Here is a 17,029-nt window from a genome sequence, read left to right on the forward strand (position 1 = left end):
AAGAGCTGTTCTGAGCCTAGGGAAGGTGGCTGGACCTCCTTTGTGTGTCCTGTGTCCTTTGCATGCAGTGAGGACAAACCAAGCTGGTTTCCCTCAAGCAAGGCTGTGTAGTTTCTTTCCTCCAGGGGTATCTTAGGCGTCGGTAGAGGTGTGAGTCCCTTCACATCTTGCATTTTCCCTCAGGTATCAGTCTCCCTGAAGGTGTGGACCCCTCTTTTCTGGCTGCTCTACCTGATGATATCCGCCGAGAAGTCCTCCAGAACCAGCTGGGCATCCGTCCACCAACCCGGACTGCCCCCTCAACAAATAGCTCAGCTCCTGCAGTGGTGGGGAATCCTGGTGTGACCGAAGTGAGCCCTGAGTTCCTGGCTGCCCTGCCTCCAGCCATCCAGGAGGAAGTATGTGAGCGGGGAGCTGGTGGGGCCAGGCTGCCTGGCTGTGAGTGTGCCCCCATTGACTTCGTCTGCTCTGTAGGTGCTGGCACAGCAGAGAGCTGAGCAACAGCGACGGGAACTGGCACAGAATGCCAGCTCAGATACCCCCATGGACCCTGTGACCTTCATCCAGACTCTGCCCTCAGACCTGCGTCGTAGTGTCCTGGAAGACATGGAGGACAGTGTGTTGGCCGTGATGCCACCTGACATTGCAGCTGAGGCACAAGCCCTGAGGCGAGAGCAGGAAGCCCGGCAGCGGCAGCTCATGCACGAGCGGCTCTTTGGGCACAGCAGCACCTCTGCACTGTCTGCCATCCTCCGTAGCCCGGGTACAGAGGGAGGCAAGTGGGAGGGCTCTGGAATATCTAGCTTTGACCACATGAAGCTCTGTTGTTCCCTTTTGTATTGCCTGAACCCAGCTCACCACCCCTTCCCCATTTCAGTTTCTGTTTTTCTTTCCTTCCAGCTTTCACCAGTCGCCTAAGTGGCAACCGTGGGGTCCAGTATACTCGCCTTGCTGTGCAGAGAGGTGGCACCTTCCAGATGGGGGGTAGCAGCAGCCATAACAGGTACCTTTGTCTGTGTTTTCACCTTGCCATCCCACCTCATGTCTGCTACTAGTCCACCTCCCTTAATTTATAGGTGGAGAGGCTGGATGACCTCTCTAGGATGTTTCCTTGAATGAGTCGAGGAGCCAGATCTTTGGAAGCTCCCTTCAGAAAGCCACACTTTGGGGTTAGTATAGCTACTGTAGACCATAATCACAAAGTAAGGCAGGCTAGCAGCAGGCACTAGCTATGGAAAGCTACCACAAGGAAAACCACCTGCCTCCCATGCAAATAGGAAAACAATGGAGCCACTTGCCTTGAGATTGTAGTGTCTAGGCTGCAGAAGTAGAGAGGAGTTCATTATTAAACAGGCTGAAGCAGAGTGGACCCAACATGCCAAAATGTGAAGGGAGTGATCAGTCCCTATACAGCACTCAACCCCTTGGTTGTCTATAGAAGGCAAAAATAAGCATCATCTCCTAAGACTTTAGGTGCAGTCCGATTTTACTAATTGGTGATACAGATCTGGACTGGAATCTCTACTCTCTTCTCAGTCATTGTGTGATGTAGGGCAAGTCACTTAACCTGTTTGAGCCTCTTGTTTGTCGTCTCAGAAATGGGCAATTCTCTAGTCTTTACAGCATCGTTGTGAGGAAGCTGTTGTAGACATTGTAGAGTGCCTGGTACATAGTAGGCACTCAAGAGGGCAGCTCTTCTTACTATTAAGAGCCCTTGGACTGGGCACCCTCCTTTCTGAAGCCTACTTGGAAGTGTCCAGTTCATCCCCTTCCCCTAGGCCTATGCGTGATCCCAGAGCTCTAGCTGAAGTGTTACCCAGAAGTCATGCTTCTCTTCCAGGCCTTCTGGCAGTAACGTGGACACTCTCCTCCGCCTCCGAGGACGGCTCCTCCTGGACCACGAAGCTCTATCTTGTCTCCTGGTCCTACTTTTTGTGGATGAACCAAAACTCAATACTAGCCGTCTACACCGAGTACTGAGAAATCTCTGCTACCATGCCCAGACCCGCCACTGGGTCATCCGCAGCCTGCTGTCCATCTTGCAGCGCAGCAGTGAGAGTGAGCTGTGCATTGAAACACCCAAACTCTCCTCAAGTGAAGAAAAGGGCAAAAAGTCAAGCAAGAGTTGTGGGTCAAGCAGCCATGAGAACCGGCCTCTGGACCTGCTGCACAAGATGGAGTCTAAGAGCTCCAACCAGCTTTCCTGGCTCTCAGTATCCATGGATGCAGCCCTAGGCTGCAGGACTAATATATTCCAGATCCAGCGTTCAGGGGGGCGCAAACATACCGAGAAACATGCAAGCAGCGGCTCCACTGTCCACATTCACCCCCAGGCTGCTCCAGTTGTCTGCAGACATGTTCTGGACACACTCATTCAATTGGCCAAGGTGAGGAGCTTGAAGGAACCCAGCTCCTGGGGACGGAAGAGGGGTGGCAGCCACAGCCTAGGTGAAATCTGAACTCTGAAGGAGGTAGCAGGTCTTTCTTAGCTGTTAGTGCTGAGGTCTGTATTATTTCTGGGAAATTGTCTGGTAAATAACTCGGTGGGTTTTTTATCTTCACTCTTTACAATTTTTAAGCATTGTCTCGTTCAGTCATCAAAACAACCCTCAGTGGTCTATATAATTCCCATATTACAGATGAAGAAGCTGGGATACAGAAATTTTTACTGGCTTTGTCATGTGGCTGTAAGTGATAGAGCTGTCTGGACCTAGAACTTAATTCAGGCTTCTTTTTAATAAGCATTGCTGCTATTTGTTGAAGGACTGCCTTGTGACAGGCAGTATGCAAAATACAGTATCTATTTTAATCTCAACAATTTTGCAAGGCAGGGTAGTTGGCCTCCCCATTTTATAACTACAGAGACTGACACTCAGGAAAGTTTGCCAATTGTCTGTCTCCCTACAAAGCCCCTGCTTTTTGCTCTCGGCTGTTTCACCATCAGTTGGATAAAACTCACATGTGACATCTCCCATGTTAGCAAAGTTGTCTAAAGGAGTGGAGAGTCTAGGAACCAGTTGTCTTTCTGTGTCAGGAAGCTGTATTTTCTACGTAGACCCCCTAGACCAAGCCTGTCCTTCTTTTCCCCACAGGTGTTTCCCAGCCACTTCACACAGCAGCGGACCAAAGAAACAAACTGTGAGAGTGATAGGGAGAGGGGCAGTAAGCAGACCTGCAGCCCATGCTCTTCACAACCCAACAGTAGTGGCATTTGCACAGACTTCTGGGACTTATTGGTAAAACTGGACAACATGAATGTCAGCCGGAAAGGCAAGAACTCTGTGAAGTCAGTACCAGTGAGTGCTAGTGGTGAGGGGGAAACCTCCCCATACAGCCTTGAGGCCTCTCCACTGGGACAGCTCATGAACATGTTGTCACACCCAGTAATCCGCCGGAGCTCTCTCTTAACTGAGAAACTCCTCAGACTCCTTTCTCTCATCTCAATCGCTCTCCCAGAAAACAAAGTATCGGAAGCACAGACTAATTCTGGCAGCAGTGCTTCCTCCACCACTGTTACCACCTCAACCACATCTACTACCACTACCACTGCCGCCTCCAGCACGCCCACTCCTGCTACTGCAACCACCCCTGTCACTTCTGCTCCAGCCTTGGTTGCTGCCACGGCTATATCCACCATTGCCGTAGCTGCTTCGACGACAGTGACTACCCCCACGACTGCTACCACTACTGTTTCAAGTAAGTGTGGATATAGGCTGGGAGCTGTGGGTTGTATACACCCACCTCACCCCCGTTCCCTCATCCAGGTATTCCTCCCTAAATGATAGCGATCAGCTTGGTTTGTGTTTGTGAGAGCCAAATGTGTTCATTCTCACCCTTGTCACTCCCAGTTATCTTTCCATGTTCCCCTTGCTCCCTCTCCCCCTCCACCTCTCCGTCTCTGTCTCTCTCTCACACACACACACTCCTGTGAAGACCAGCAGACATTCACTGAATGTGACTTCCCCTAGTCTAAGCACCAAAAGGAGGAGAGAGAGAAAGTCTCTGTCTTCAAAGAATTTCCAGCTTGGTTGAGAGAGCCAGTTCTCAGAGGAAAGAGTTCAAGAGCAGGAAGGATACAATGTGAATCGGTAGAATAGAGTAGCCATGCCATCACAGAAAGTGAAGCAAATGAGCCCTGCAGTAGACTAGTAAGAATTATTTGAAGTAGCTTTTGAAGAAGGGGCTTTCAGAGGGGCTCTGTGATAGTAGGGGAACAGTTGAGAGAAATGTCTGGGATTCTTTGTCACTTTAGAAGGTACAGTCATAAAAGTTTTTGGCATCCCAAGTCATTTGGATTTGGCTTTGGTGGGTGGATCTTCATTTTCACTACCTTCCCATTTTGAAGCCCTGGACAGTTCAGCGACTCCTTGGTTCTGTCACTTACATCTCTGGCATGTGAGTTTCAGAGGCTTATGGTGTTCCGTCTCTTTTCTCAAAGCTTGTACTACTACTAAAGCCAGCAAATCTCCAGCGAAGGTGGGTGATGGGGGCAGCAGCAGTGCAGACTTTAAGATGGTATCGTCTGGCCTCACTGAAAACCAGCTACAACTCTCTGTGGAGGTGAGTCCAAGCTCTTCTGAGCTCCCAAGGTTGGGGGAGACAAGGTAGATGGGGGCTGATAATATTTTAGTTCTCAAGTTGAGGCTTACTCCTTCTCCCTTTCTTTTCCCAGGTGTTGACATCCCACTCTTGTTCTGAAGAAGGCCTAGAGGATGCAGCTAATGTGTTACTGCAGCTCTCTCGGGGGGACTCTGGGACCCGGGACACTGTTCTCAAGCTGCTACTGAATGGAGCCCGCCATCTGGGTTATACCCTCTGTAAACAGATAGGTAATAATAAGAGTAAAGCATCTGTCTTTTTGGAACCTTCCGCTTAGGTGTCAACTTTTTCTGGAAGCCTTCCCTGAACTCCCAGGTTAAGTCAAACTCTAATAGGCTTCTGTAACACAGCTCTCTTCTGTCAGAGCACTGATAATACTGAGTCTGTCTTCCTCTGCTCAGTTGTTCTTCGAGAGCAAGGCAGGGCATCTCTCTCCATCCCCAATACCTGGCATACAGCAGGTAATCAGTGCTTAGTGAAAGAAAATGAGCATGTGTAGGATCAGCGGTGCCCTCGTCTCCATTCGGGGCATTCATAAGAGCCCTATGATGAGCCTACTGAGGCATCTTCGCCACTTCAGAGATGCACCTACACTACATTCAGGCTCAGGAATTGAGAATCAGAATAATATCCTCTGCCTTTGTGCAGTTTTTGTTTTTTGGGTTTTTTTGGGTTTTTTTTTTTTTGGAGGAAGATTAGCCCTGAGCTAACATCTGCTGCCAATCCTCCTCTTTTCACTGAGGAAGACTGGCCCTGAGCTAACATCCGTGCCCATCCTCCTCTCCTTTATACATGGGATGCCTACCACAGCATGGCGTGCCAAGCGGTGCCATGTCCGCACCCAGGATCCAAACCAGTGAACCCCGGGCCACTGAAGCGGAATGTGCGCACTTAACCACTGCCGCCACCGGGCAGCCCCTGTGCAATTTTGAGGGTACAAAAATTCTAACCACACTTGCAAATTATCTAGTTTCAGTCTTCTTCCTTCCTGTTTTATCAAGAAGAAAACTAAAACCTAGGGTGATAAAATGATTGAATCAAGGAGTAGAGCCAAATTTTCTTTGAGCATAGAGAGTATCTTTGCTCTCTTCCCACCCCCATCCCAATCATGAGTCTCCCCAGATCTCGGCTACCTGCTTGGTTATCTCCTTTTCACCTGAGATAATGTGAGAGTCAATTGGACTGTATGACCCAGAGTATTCTTTGCTGCATGAAAATTGTAAGGTTCTTCCAGAAGAGGTGTCTGACCTTTCTTGACTGCTAGCACTTATTCAACACCCATAGGCCAGGCAGCCTAGGCACTCTACTGCACAGTTATCTCCTAATTGTCAAAGCAGCCTTGTGAGGTTCAGCAGTATTAGTCTTATTATTAAGATGGGTAAGCAGAGTTTGCCTGAGATCACCACAAAAACCTCAGAAGTTCAAGGCTCCAAAACATAGTTTTTCTCCTCTGCATTGAGTTGCAATTTATGTAGATTCCACAGATTCTTTTTTTTTTCTTTTTTTAAAGATTGGCACCTGAGCTAACAACTGTTGCCAATCTCTTTTTTTTTTTCCTGCTTTACCTCCCCAAATCCCCCAGTACATAGTTGTATATCTTAGTTGCAGGTCCTTCTAGTTGTGTCCACAGATTCTTGAGGCTGAGTAAATTGGCAGTCCCTGGGTGGCTGATGCATGAGCACACATATGAACAGAGCAAAATTCCTGCTCACTCCAGATTCTCTGCAGCTGAGCAAAGAGGATGGCCTAGGCAGGTTTCTTGGAAAGATTTGGCTTTCAGCCACTTCGCCAGGAAAGTCTCTGAACACTTGCTTGCTCCTCTGCCTGCCCAGGTACCCTTCTGGCTGAGCTACGAGAATACAACTTGGAACAGCAGCGGCGAGCCCAATGTGAGACCCTCTCTCCTGATGGCCTGCCTGAGGAGCAGCCACAGACCACCAAGCTGAAAGGCAAAATGCAAAGCAGGTAGGTAGTAGCTGCCCATTTGGCTGTGGGTCTGGAATCTAGGACATTCTGAAAGGTGGCTCTTAATGGTTTCCTGGTTGTTGTGTTCCCCGCCCCCCCCCCCCCCCCCCCGCCTTTGGTCAGATTTTCTTATCTGTCCTGTACACACTCAACCCTGTTTGTTCCAACTTGTGAGATTTCCTTCTGCAACCCCTGACCCCTCTGGTTGACACCAGAAGGCCCTGCTTGCTCTGGGTGTTTATGCTCTGATGCTGTCAATATACGCAAGCCACCTCTACACTATCCAGGTTTGACATGGCTGAGAATGTGGTAATTGTGGCATCTCAGAAGCGACCTCTGGGTGGCCGGGAGCTTCAACTGCCTTCTATGTCCATGTTGACATCCAAGACATCTACCCAGAAGTTCTTCTTGAGGGTACTGCAGGTCATCATCCAGCTCCGGGACGACACACGCCGAGCTAACAAGAAAGCCAAGCAGACAGGCAGGCTAGGTATGGAACTGGAGTGTCCAGTTGAGGGGCAGGGTTGGTGGTGGAGAACCCAGAGTCCCTGGAGGGTAGGACTTAATGTCATGTCTCCTTCCTGTTCGACCTTTCCAAGAGGAAGTGATGATCTTTTCTTAAAGTTTTGATGGCTGTATTCTGTATCTCGAGCTGTCTGCATAGGAAATTCATTAGAGCAAGTGAGAATTAAGGGGGAATGGGAATCTGGCAAGGAAATTGGGGGTGGATCTTTTGCTGAACGAGATTCAATTCACTGAGTGTGCTTCCTTTCTACTTCCTTGATCACTCCTGACTAAAACATTGAAGCCATGTTGCCTCAGCCGTGGCCTGCCAAATCCTACCTCTTTCCTCCTATCCTGCAGAACTCTCAGCTGCCACCATCCGTCTGCCTAGCACCTTGTCCCCTGCCCTTATCTGTAACGGTAGCTCTTAGTGCCTGATGATGAGCACTCTGAAGCTGCCTGAGCTAAAGCTCAAAGATCTCAGCAAGATGCCCTGTGGCAGCCCAGAAGACAGGAGAGAGAATATTGGGCATTCCCTCTTTCTACATTTTATATCTTGCCTTTTTTCTTTCTCCCAGGTTCCTCCGGTTTAGGCTCAGCTAGCAGCATCCAGGCAGCTGTTCGGCAGCTGGAGGCTGAGGCTGATGCCATTATACAAATGGTACGTGAGGGTCAAAGGGCGCGGAGACAGCAACAAGCAGCAACGGTTAGCATGATGCCTGTGGCCCCTCATTCATTTGTCTCCCCGCCTTTTCCCCACCACATCATCAGTGGGGTTTCACTGCCCTTACTTTGTATGCTTTTGCATTAAGTTTGCTATATGAATGCTTCTGGACAACAGGGTTACTTTCTGTTGGTGTTTTCTTTACTGTTTGTTCATTGGTTTGTTCATTTGGTTCGATTTGATTTAAAGCTTGGCCATCATACCCCACTCCCAGCTATCCAGTCAACAGTGGCGCTTTTGCAAACTGCATAATGCTTAAGTGTCTGGGTTCTGAGGGGATGTGGGATGAAGATTTTTCAGGCTCATGGAACAATGCAGGTACATTAGAGACATCTCAGGAATCCTGCCCTTGAAAGTCCCCCAAACTTGGTACACATCCCATGCAGCCTCTTCTGGCGATGGCTGGTCCCTCCATCCTGGCCTCTGCCTCTATTCTCCATACTCGCTTGTCACCTAGGCACTCAGGCACTTTTAGGAGCAAACTTTCAGGTTCCTAGGTAGCCAGCTCATTGTTGGGATCCCAGCACAGATTGCCTGCAGGAAAAGCCTGGCATCACGTATGTATGCTGTGGCAGTCTCTCATTGTTTTCCTGTCCTTGCAACATGCAAGTTACCTTCCCGAGATTCAGGAAATAAAGGTATCCTGAGGCCTGGTTTTTCTTTGTATATAATTACTGTTAGACATACAGTATGATTTCATCGAGCATGCTGGGAACAGCGTAGAATTTGAGGGCCATGACTCCAGCAGGGTAGAAAGGGAAAATAGCTATTATTCTGGAGTATTTTTTCTGGTCAGTCTCTTTCCTACACCTGATAGGATAGATGTTGGCTTTTTGAATAATCCCACCCATCAAAGGAAGCACTGATTCACCTATTATTTCCCCTTTTGTGAGCAAACAGAAACAAAGAGCAAACCTACTTTCTGCCCATCTGAGTTTATATGTATGTATATATGTATGTATATATATGTAAACTATACCCAGAAGAATTCTTGAAGTTATCCAGGAGGCTCATGTCTGACTGAACATAGGTCTGGAGTAGAGTGGAGGCAATACAGGCATCCAGGGACCTCTTTGGAAAAGCTCGCTAGCTCAGGGTTGATGACAGCAAAGGAGGTGGGAAGGCCATTCTTTTTTCCTGGAGAGCTACAGAGCTTCCTGATCAAATATTGGAAGCTTCTTTCTAAGCTTATGATGTATGAGAAGTGGTAGAGCCAGCCTCTCGCCTATCCTTGAGTTGTACCCTTTATGTGACTCTGTCTCCCTTTTATCCAGTCGGAGTCAAGCCAGTCGGAGGCATCTGTCCGAAGGGAAGAGTCACCCATGGATGTGGACCAGCCATCTCCCAGTGCTCAGGATACTCAGTCCATTGGTCAGTACTACTTCCTGTTTCCAGCCCAGCAAAAGGGAGAGCCAGTCTTCATGGAATGTCTGCTGGATACCCTACTCTCAACATACATCAACTCAGTGTTTTCTGATTTGTTCTAGTGGACACTGGTTTCTATAAATCTTAATAGGCATTTACCAACCAACTAAGATCACTAACCATCACCACCTCACCCTCGTTGTAGATTTATAGCACACGTTGCAATCCCTGTAATAAAGAAACTGTGATATGATATTACATGTGGAGACAGCATGTGTTTGAGTCTTGGCTCCTCCATTTACTAGCTGTGGGGCGTGAGGCAAATCTCTCTTTGCTTTAGTTTTCTCCTTTAAAAGAGAGATGATCATAGTTAGGATTGAACAAGTTAACACATGTATACAGCACTTACAGCAGTACCTCACACACACACAGGTTGCTGTTCTTAGCAACATTTCTCAAAGTTAATTGCACATAGAATACTTTTTGGCACCGTTTTAACCAATTCCTATGGGATAGTGTTGTCATAGGACGTCCATTTTTGAAATATATTAAAGCATTTAATAATCCACAGGTTCTCTGGGAGTTAATGAGGCAATGAGTACACCAGCACTATCTGGTAGAACTTCCCTGCGGTAACCACTAGCCACATGTGGCTGTTGGGCGCTTGAAATGTGGCTAGTGTAACTGAGGAACCATGTTTTGTGTTGTATTAATTTTATTAATTTAAATTTAAATGCCATCCAGTATAGGACTGGAGTTTGCTTTCAGGTGTCACTCAGTATTACTCAGTGACTAGTGGGCCAGTCTACTTGATCTGTCTGATGGCTTGCACATTTGATCTGGGCAAAATATAAAGGAAGGAAAAACCTCAAAGGCTTTCTGACTCTCTTCTCTATGTGCCTTGCAGGCTCAGATGGAGCCCTACAGGGGGAGAAGGAGAAGGAGGAGAGGCCTCCTGAGTTACCCCTGCTCAGTGAGCAGCTGAGCTTGGATGAGCTGTGGGACATGCTAGGAGAGTGTCTAAAGGAACTGGAGGAATCCCATGACCAGCATGCGGTGCTAGGTGAGTTGTGGTCTGAGGGCCCAGGTCCCAACCCACTGATCTTCTCTGGGACCCTTTCTACCAGCTTAATTTTCTTCCTTCCAGGTCACCCCTCTATATCAGTGTCTCTGTAATAAGAATTCAAAGGAGAGGTTTCTTCCTCTGACTTCAGTGTCAGGAAAAAAGATTTGCCTTCTCTTTTAGTAGCTCATATCTTTCTTTTTTTTTAGACCAGGAGAATCTTTATAACTGGTTAACTATCCGATTTTTTTTTTTTTTTTTGGCTTCAAGGAAGCTGTGACTTCCTCTGTGGCTTCATTTTTTCTATGCTACCATTATATCTCTCCTGCAAGTTTTTATTATTTCTTCTTCTGTATACTTTTATAATTTGATCATGACAGTGAAGAGGTTCGTATGTAGAAATTTGTAAAGTAAAATGTCACTTCTTTATTCCTACCCCCAGTGCTACAGCCTGCCGTCGAGGCATTTTTTCTGGTCCATGCCACAGAGCGGGAGAGCAAGCCTCCTGTCCGAGACACTCGTGAGAGCCAGCTGGCGCACATCAAGGACGAGCCTCCTCCACTCTCCCCTGCCCCCTTAACCCCAGCCACTCCTTCCTCCCTTGATCCATTCTTCTCCCGAGAGCCTTCATCTATGCACATCTCCTCAAGCCTGCCCCCTGACACGCAGAAGTTCCTTCGCTTTGCAGGTACAGGGAACTCTTACATCTCCAAATATAGAAGGTTTCATTTTTTTTACAGGGTCATTTTGTGCATTTTATTCTTGGCTGATTTGTGGAGGGAGAGAGTGTGTGTGTGTGTGTGTCACTCTTTTTTCCTGAAATGAGGAAAAGAGGGTTGCTGGCTGGTTGGCTGTCATCAGTCCTCGGGGACGCACGATGTGCTGATTCCTGCTGTCCTTTCTCCCCTCAGAGACTCACCGCACTGTGTTAAATCAGATCCTACGGCAGTCCACCACCCACCTTGCTGATGGGCCTTTTGCTGTCCTGGTAGACTACATTCGTGTCCTCGACTTTGATGTCAAGCGCAAGTATGTGCCTTGGATGTTGGGGGTGGGTTAGGAACTCTCTCTAAATGGTATCTCCCCTCCCAGAAAGGAATCAAAGTTCCTCCTGGGGCACTGTTTCCAAGGAAAGAATGTTCCCTTGGTGGCAGCCCTTGGGATGGTGCTGGGCAGAAGGGAAGAGATTCATCTGTGCCACTGACAGTCATTGTACCTATACTCCCTGGCCTTCTCCACCCCAGCCTTCTTTCTTCATCAGAGAAATTTGAGCCTTCTGTTTAACCACATGATGTCTAAAGTCCCATTCCATCCTTTGGGGTAGTACAGGACATGCAGGTAGCCATAGTAACTTGCAGCAGGGCACAGGGGGTCCTCCACAAAACTCCTGTCATCCCTACCCTTCTCTTCCTTTCTGTATGCCTACCTGCTTATTGCAGAAAATCTGTGCCACAATCTCTGTGGGCTCACCCAATCTTACTTTCCTTCCTTTCCTGCCTCCCAAGATATTTTCGCCAAGAGCTGGAGCGTTTGGACGAGGGGCTCCGGAAAGAAGACATGGCTGTGCACGTCCGCCGTGACCATGTGTTTGAAGATTCCTATCGTGAACTGCACCGGAAATCCCCTGAAGAAATGAAGAATCGATTGTAAGAGCCCAGAGCAGAGAAGAGACAGGATGAGAGAGTGGGGACCCTTTCTACGTGGTAGTGAAGGCTTACTCAGGCCCCAGAGGTGCAAGGAAATTCAGGGAGGTGCTGCCCTCCCCGTTAGGAATTTCCAATAGGAATCTGGCTTAGATAATCTCCTTGAGCTGTTGCCCATCTTTTTGGGCAACAGTCTCGTGAGACTGGTCTTCTGCTGGCTGGCCTTTGAGCTGAGCTACCCAACAATTCCCAGACAGAGGAGTCTTGGGCATTTACAAAGATACCCCTGATGGCTTCGCAGAGAGAGCTTTCTCCATTGTTACGATAGGAATGGGAAGCTTGCTAAGCAAATGGTACCTGGGTTGGGGGAGACCACACTTGCATGAGCGGCCCCCCACCAAATTGATAATCACTCGCTGGTGATTCTGAAACCACCTGGAGCAGATGAGTCATTTGCAGTACCAAATATTGTGGGAGCTGATGAGACGATAGACCTATTGGAGTAGTTTGATGCTCCTGAACACAGAAACTTGATTCCTCTCCTCCCCTCGTGGCATGGGTTCATCATCCATGTAACCACACAGGAAGTCAGAGGCTTCTGAATCAGACTGGGCCCTGCTCCTCCACCACCAAATCCTTATAGACATTGGACTCTGGGCTCAGCTCTCTCTGACACCACTTGACTCCTTCTCCTTGCTTTCCCTAAGTGAGGCCTCATTTAAGGCCTCTATACTTTTCCTGTTGATGTTTTCTGGAATATCAGTGAGTCTTTACTGATACTTCAGGACATCTCTTCTATCAGTGATGCCCTTTTTTGTCTGAGATCCCCACCCCTCCTCTGCATTCACCTCTGTCCTCTGGCCCTGAACTCTGTAGCCACTGCTTCACTCACTCACTCACTCAGTCGGGTCATACTGCATAAAGGAAAGGATTTGTCCTAGGCCTTCTGCACATCTCTGTTTCTGCTCTCTTATCTAGGTATATAGTGTTTGAAGGAGAAGAAGGGCAGGATGCTGGAGGCCTCCTGCGGGAGTGGTATATGATCATCTCTCGGGAGATGTTTAACCCTATGTATGCCTTGTTCCGTACCTCACCCGGCGATCGGGTCACCTACACCATCAATCCATCTTCCCACTGCAACCCCAACCACCTCAGCTACTTCAAGTTTGTAGGACGCATTGTGGCCAAAGCTGTATATGACAACCGCCTCCTGGAGTGCTACTTTACTCGGTCCTTCTACAAACACATCTTGGGCAAGTCTGTGAGGTGAGGATGTGACACGGTCCTGGGAGTCAGATCCTTTTCTTGTGTCCCACCCCTGTGCTGCCTCTCCTCCACCCCAATCCATGACCCTGTCTAATTGTGTTTTTCTAGATATACAGATATGGAGAGCGAAGATTACCACTTTTACCAGGGCCTGGTTTATCTGCTGGAAAATGATGTCTCCACACTAGGCTATGACCTCACCTTCAGCACTGAGGTAAGTCAGGAAATCCTGACTGTAGCACATCCCAGCTAGTCTAGGAAACCCATTCTGGTATCACCCTTGAACTGGCATTGGAGAACCTCTCCTGGTTCTAAGGAAGCATCTCTACTACTTAAAGTCCCATGCCTCATCTCCCATCCAGCAGAGAGCAGTATGTATTTGTATGAGACATCACAAACAGAAAAACCAAAATTTGTAAACAATCCAGGCAGTTTTCCCTAGGAAAACATTTATTTAAAAAATGTTCCAGTATATTATTTTTTATTCCCAAAGTTAGTTCATTGTAGAAAAATTGTACAAATAGAGATAAATGGAAAACAAAAATTTAAGGTTATTCTTCCCCCAAATTGTTTTCCATAAAGATTATGTTGTGTTACATTATGTCTGTTAGCCATGCCCTTTTCCCTTTTATTGTTGATAATTTCTTTACTTTTTGTAAGTCTGTATGTGTTTTAGGGCCAAACCCTTGGCCTTTCTCTATTAGGAAGTTATGAGCTTATGAAAAAAGTCACTTTTTTTTTTATGACCTGCTTTATCTCTCTGCCCAGGACACAGCAAAGAATTTAGAGTATGTTCCCAGGTATCTATGTAAGTCCCATCCTAGACCAAGCCTGATACGCATGATTGGTGTTTTGGGTGTTCTAGGTCCAAGAGTTTGGAGTCTGTGAAGTTCGTGACCTCAAACCCAATGGGGCAAACATCTTGGTAACAGAAGAGAATAAGAAGGAGTATGTACACTTGGTGTGCCAGATGAGAATGACAGGTAGGGGAAATGTCCTTTAGACCCCTTGTTGCTTAATATGAGAAGAGATCAGACAGACCTCACACATTGAACAGTTGTTGTTTCTTCTCTTCCCCTATGTCAGCCACAAATGCCTTGCACAAAGAGAGTCCAAAAACCTGACCAATAATAACCTCCCTTTATCCACCCTCATACAGGGGCCTAGAAACAGAGTGGTAGGTGAAGCAGGCAGACTAATCAGCATCCTAGTAGCAGCAGGAGCCAGATTGGGCATCTCTGACCTCTAACAGTTGTACAAGTTCAGATGCCACATGGCTTCTTGGTTCTCTTCCCAGGAGCCATCCGCAAACAGCTGGCAGCTTTCTTAGAAGGTTTCTATGAGATCATTCCAAAGCGCCTCATTTCCATCTTCACTGAGCAAGAGTTAGAGCTGCTTATATCAGGACTGCCCACAATCGACATTGATGATTTGAAATCTAACACTGAATACCACAAGTACCAGTCCAACTCTATTCAGGTGAGCTGCTGCTGGCATCCCTCCCCATATCCCTAAGCAGTGCTAGTTTGTATGACACCAAATAAACCAGTACTCTTAGGGGAAAGGGGTTGTGGATGACAGCTTACCTATACCTAACTCTTCATTCTTCTGGAGCCTGTTTTCAGGTGATGTTCTTGCTCATCTTATGGATGAAAGAACTGAAGCTCATCTCAAAGAAGGGATTTGCCTAAGATTCCAAATCCCATCCTCCATCCTTCCAGGAGCTTTCTATCTGATGCTGGCTTCTTCTGTCTCTTCCTGCAGATCCAGTGGTTCTGGAGAGCGTTGCGTTCTTTCGACCAAGCTGACCGTGCCAAGTTCCTTCAGTTTGTTACGGGTACTTCCAAGGTGCCCCTGCAAGGTTTTGCTGCCCTTGAAGGCATGAATGGCATTCAGAAGTTTCAGATCCATCGAGATGACAGGTCCACAGATCGCCTGCCTTCAGCTCACACATGGTAAGAGGAAGGGTTTGTTTTCCTTTTCAGCATCTGGATTGAGTTTGCATATTTGCCACTTCTAGGCCCCTGCCCAAGGTCAGGGACCTAGATCTGACCCCAGCTACCCTGGACCTGGGGTACCTCACAGTTTGGTGGTTTTGTGGAGAAGATGATGTTTGAGATGAGAAGCTGGCCCAGACTCACAGTGGGGTCGGGGAGACATTTTAGGTGAACACCACCACATGAGAGCATGGTGTATTCCAGGGCTTGTTGTGGCTGGAGCAAGGACTTTCAAGGAGCAGAAGGCTAAAGAACTCAGCAGACGTCAGGTCACCAGTGACCCTGAACGCCTCCTTGGAGCTTGCACCTTAGCCCGTAGGCAAGGCCTTGGTGTTTGAGGAGTGACAGGATTAGATTTATGTTGTAGATGTCTGGTGGCCAGTAATGGGGACAAATGAGGAGAGCAAACCGAGCTAGGACAAGATTGGGAGTCCACAAGCACAGATTAGGTTCCCTCAGGGAGGAGAGGTCAAGTGGGCACCATGGGAACACAGGGATTTGGTTATCATCTTTTGTCAAGAACTGATCTTTCTTCTTTCCATAGTTTTAATCAGCTGGACCTGCCTGCCTATGAGAGCTTTGAGAAGCTCCGCCACATGCTACTATTGGCCATCCAGGAGTGCTCTGAAGGCTTTGGGCTGGCCTAATAAGGCCCCGCCCATCACTGTGGGGTTTTTCTATCATTGTTGGACCTGGGAAGGGGGGAAATGGAAAACAAAAAAGAACTAGAAAGAAAATGTCAAAAAACAATAAATGAAATCCACCAACTCACCATGTGTGTGTCCCAGCTGCCCCATCTTCCCCAGCGCATACCCATTCCCCTTGTCCTGCTCATTCTCTCTCCCTCTTGCCCTTTTCCTCACCTCCCCTCCCCGTTCCATGCCGTCCATGATCCCCACCCCATGTGTTTAAAAGGCAGTAGCCTTTGCAGGGACCTGTTTGTCCCAACTGTTTGAACAGTGTGCTCCTCAGATTCTGTGTTCAGAAGGATTTGCTGCATTGAGACTTGAAACCTTTGGATAGGGGAAAAAAATTATATATATATATATTTTTTTGTTCTGTTTGCATTTCTTAATTTGTGCTTGGAATGTGTTGATGTGCACAGCTAATGATTCAATGCGAGACAAGATTGGCGTCTGTGTTGTGGAGGTTTCAAATAAAGAGCACTCTTCATAACTCACTTTTCACCACGGAGTTTTTTTCAAACTTAAAGAAAAATAACTCTCGAGTACATGCTAGACGTCTAGAGGAAAGATCCAAATGGACTCTACAGAAAACCATCTCTGCCACCACCACTGGTGCATCCTCCTTCAAAGTTGGTTTCCCCATAGTCAGGAGAGATCAGCAGCCACCAAGAATTGGGGGGGAGTCTGTTTCTTAGAGTGGAATCTGCACTTGGGGTGGTGATAGAGATTGTAGCCAAGGACAAAGCATCACCTTGCTCAAGGGGAACAAACCAGCAGGTTGTAACAAACGTTCAAGAACTCACTCAACCCAACCGACAGTCCTATTTGGTGAGCCTTTATAATGATCTCAAGCAAGTCTGAGGCTCGGTTTAAAATTTTGATTTTTATTTATTAATGTTTTAGTTTTTTTTAACAAATTTTGATAAGGAATTGACTTTGTCTCCGGAAGAACAGTCTTCCCATCTTTTTTGTTTGTTTTTGTTTTGTCTGCCTGCCAGTCTATTCACAGAACCCCCAATAGTCTCATGTGGTTTTCACTCCATCCAGCACTTAAAGCTGATCTAAGGACATTGATGGCTCCAGCCTTCAAAGAAAAAAAAGTTTGGTTAGAAAAGTAACCCCAAGTGGTGCTTGCTTCGTGTGTTTTTTTCTTCTTCTCTGAGACTCTACTTTTTCCCCTTGACTGTGTCCCAAAGTGTGGATCTAGGAAAGCTGTG

At 47.4% G+C, this 17,029-nt stretch overlaps 1 protein-coding gene across 32 annotated transcripts in view; it reads left to right on the forward strand.

Moving 5' to 3' along the window:
• Positions 1 to 16,306, forward strand: part of HUWE1 (HECT, UBA and WWE domain containing E3 ubiquitin protein ligase 1) — a 146,488-nt gene extending 130,182 nt beyond the window's left edge. For 21 of the 32 annotated variants that reach the window (XM_023634502.2, XM_070257026.1, XM_070257014.1 and 18 more), the window contains 21 exons: positions 184 to 398; positions 475 to 763; positions 901 to 1,003; positions 1,841 to 2,387; positions 3,093 to 3,696; positions 4,439 to 4,560; positions 4,673 to 4,829; positions 6,432 to 6,564; positions 6,852 to 7,054; positions 7,647 to 7,774; positions 9,067 to 9,163; positions 10,065 to 10,220; positions 10,663 to 10,908; positions 11,132 to 11,249; positions 11,726 to 11,866; positions 12,842 to 13,129; positions 13,238 to 13,343; positions 13,995 to 14,112; positions 14,427 to 14,608; positions 14,894 to 15,084; positions 15,671 to 16,306. In XM_023634502.2, the coding sequence (XP_023490270.1) occupies positions 184 to 398; positions 475 to 763; positions 901 to 1,003; positions 1,841 to 2,387; positions 3,093 to 3,696; positions 4,439 to 4,560; positions 4,673 to 4,829; positions 6,432 to 6,564; positions 6,852 to 7,054; positions 7,647 to 7,774; positions 9,067 to 9,163; positions 10,065 to 10,220; positions 10,663 to 10,908; positions 11,132 to 11,249; positions 11,726 to 11,866; positions 12,842 to 13,129; positions 13,238 to 13,343; positions 13,995 to 14,112; positions 14,427 to 14,608; positions 14,894 to 15,084; positions 15,671 to 15,773 (4,247 nt within the window). In that variant the 3' untranslated portion in view covers positions 15,774 to 16,306. The remainder of the gene's footprint in view (positions 1 to 183; positions 399 to 474; positions 764 to 900; positions 1,004 to 1,840; positions 2,388 to 3,092; positions 3,697 to 4,438; positions 4,561 to 4,672; positions 4,830 to 6,431; positions 6,565 to 6,851; positions 7,055 to 7,646; positions 7,775 to 9,066; positions 9,164 to 10,064; positions 10,221 to 10,662; positions 10,909 to 11,131; positions 11,250 to 11,725; positions 11,867 to 12,841; positions 13,130 to 13,237; positions 13,344 to 13,994; positions 14,113 to 14,426; positions 14,609 to 14,893; positions 15,085 to 15,670) is intronic. The other 11 variants (XM_070257018.1, XM_070257020.1, XM_023634507.2 and 8 more) reach the window with 1 other exon arrangement.
• Positions 16,307 to 17,029: the final 723 nt, after the last annotated feature.

Source organism: Equus caballus, chromosome X (assembly GCF_041296265.1).
Source record: "Equus caballus isolate H_3958 breed thoroughbred chromosome X, TB-T2T, whole genome shotgun sequence".
NCBI lineage: Eukaryota > Metazoa > Chordata > Mammalia > Perissodactyla > Equidae > Equus > Equus caballus.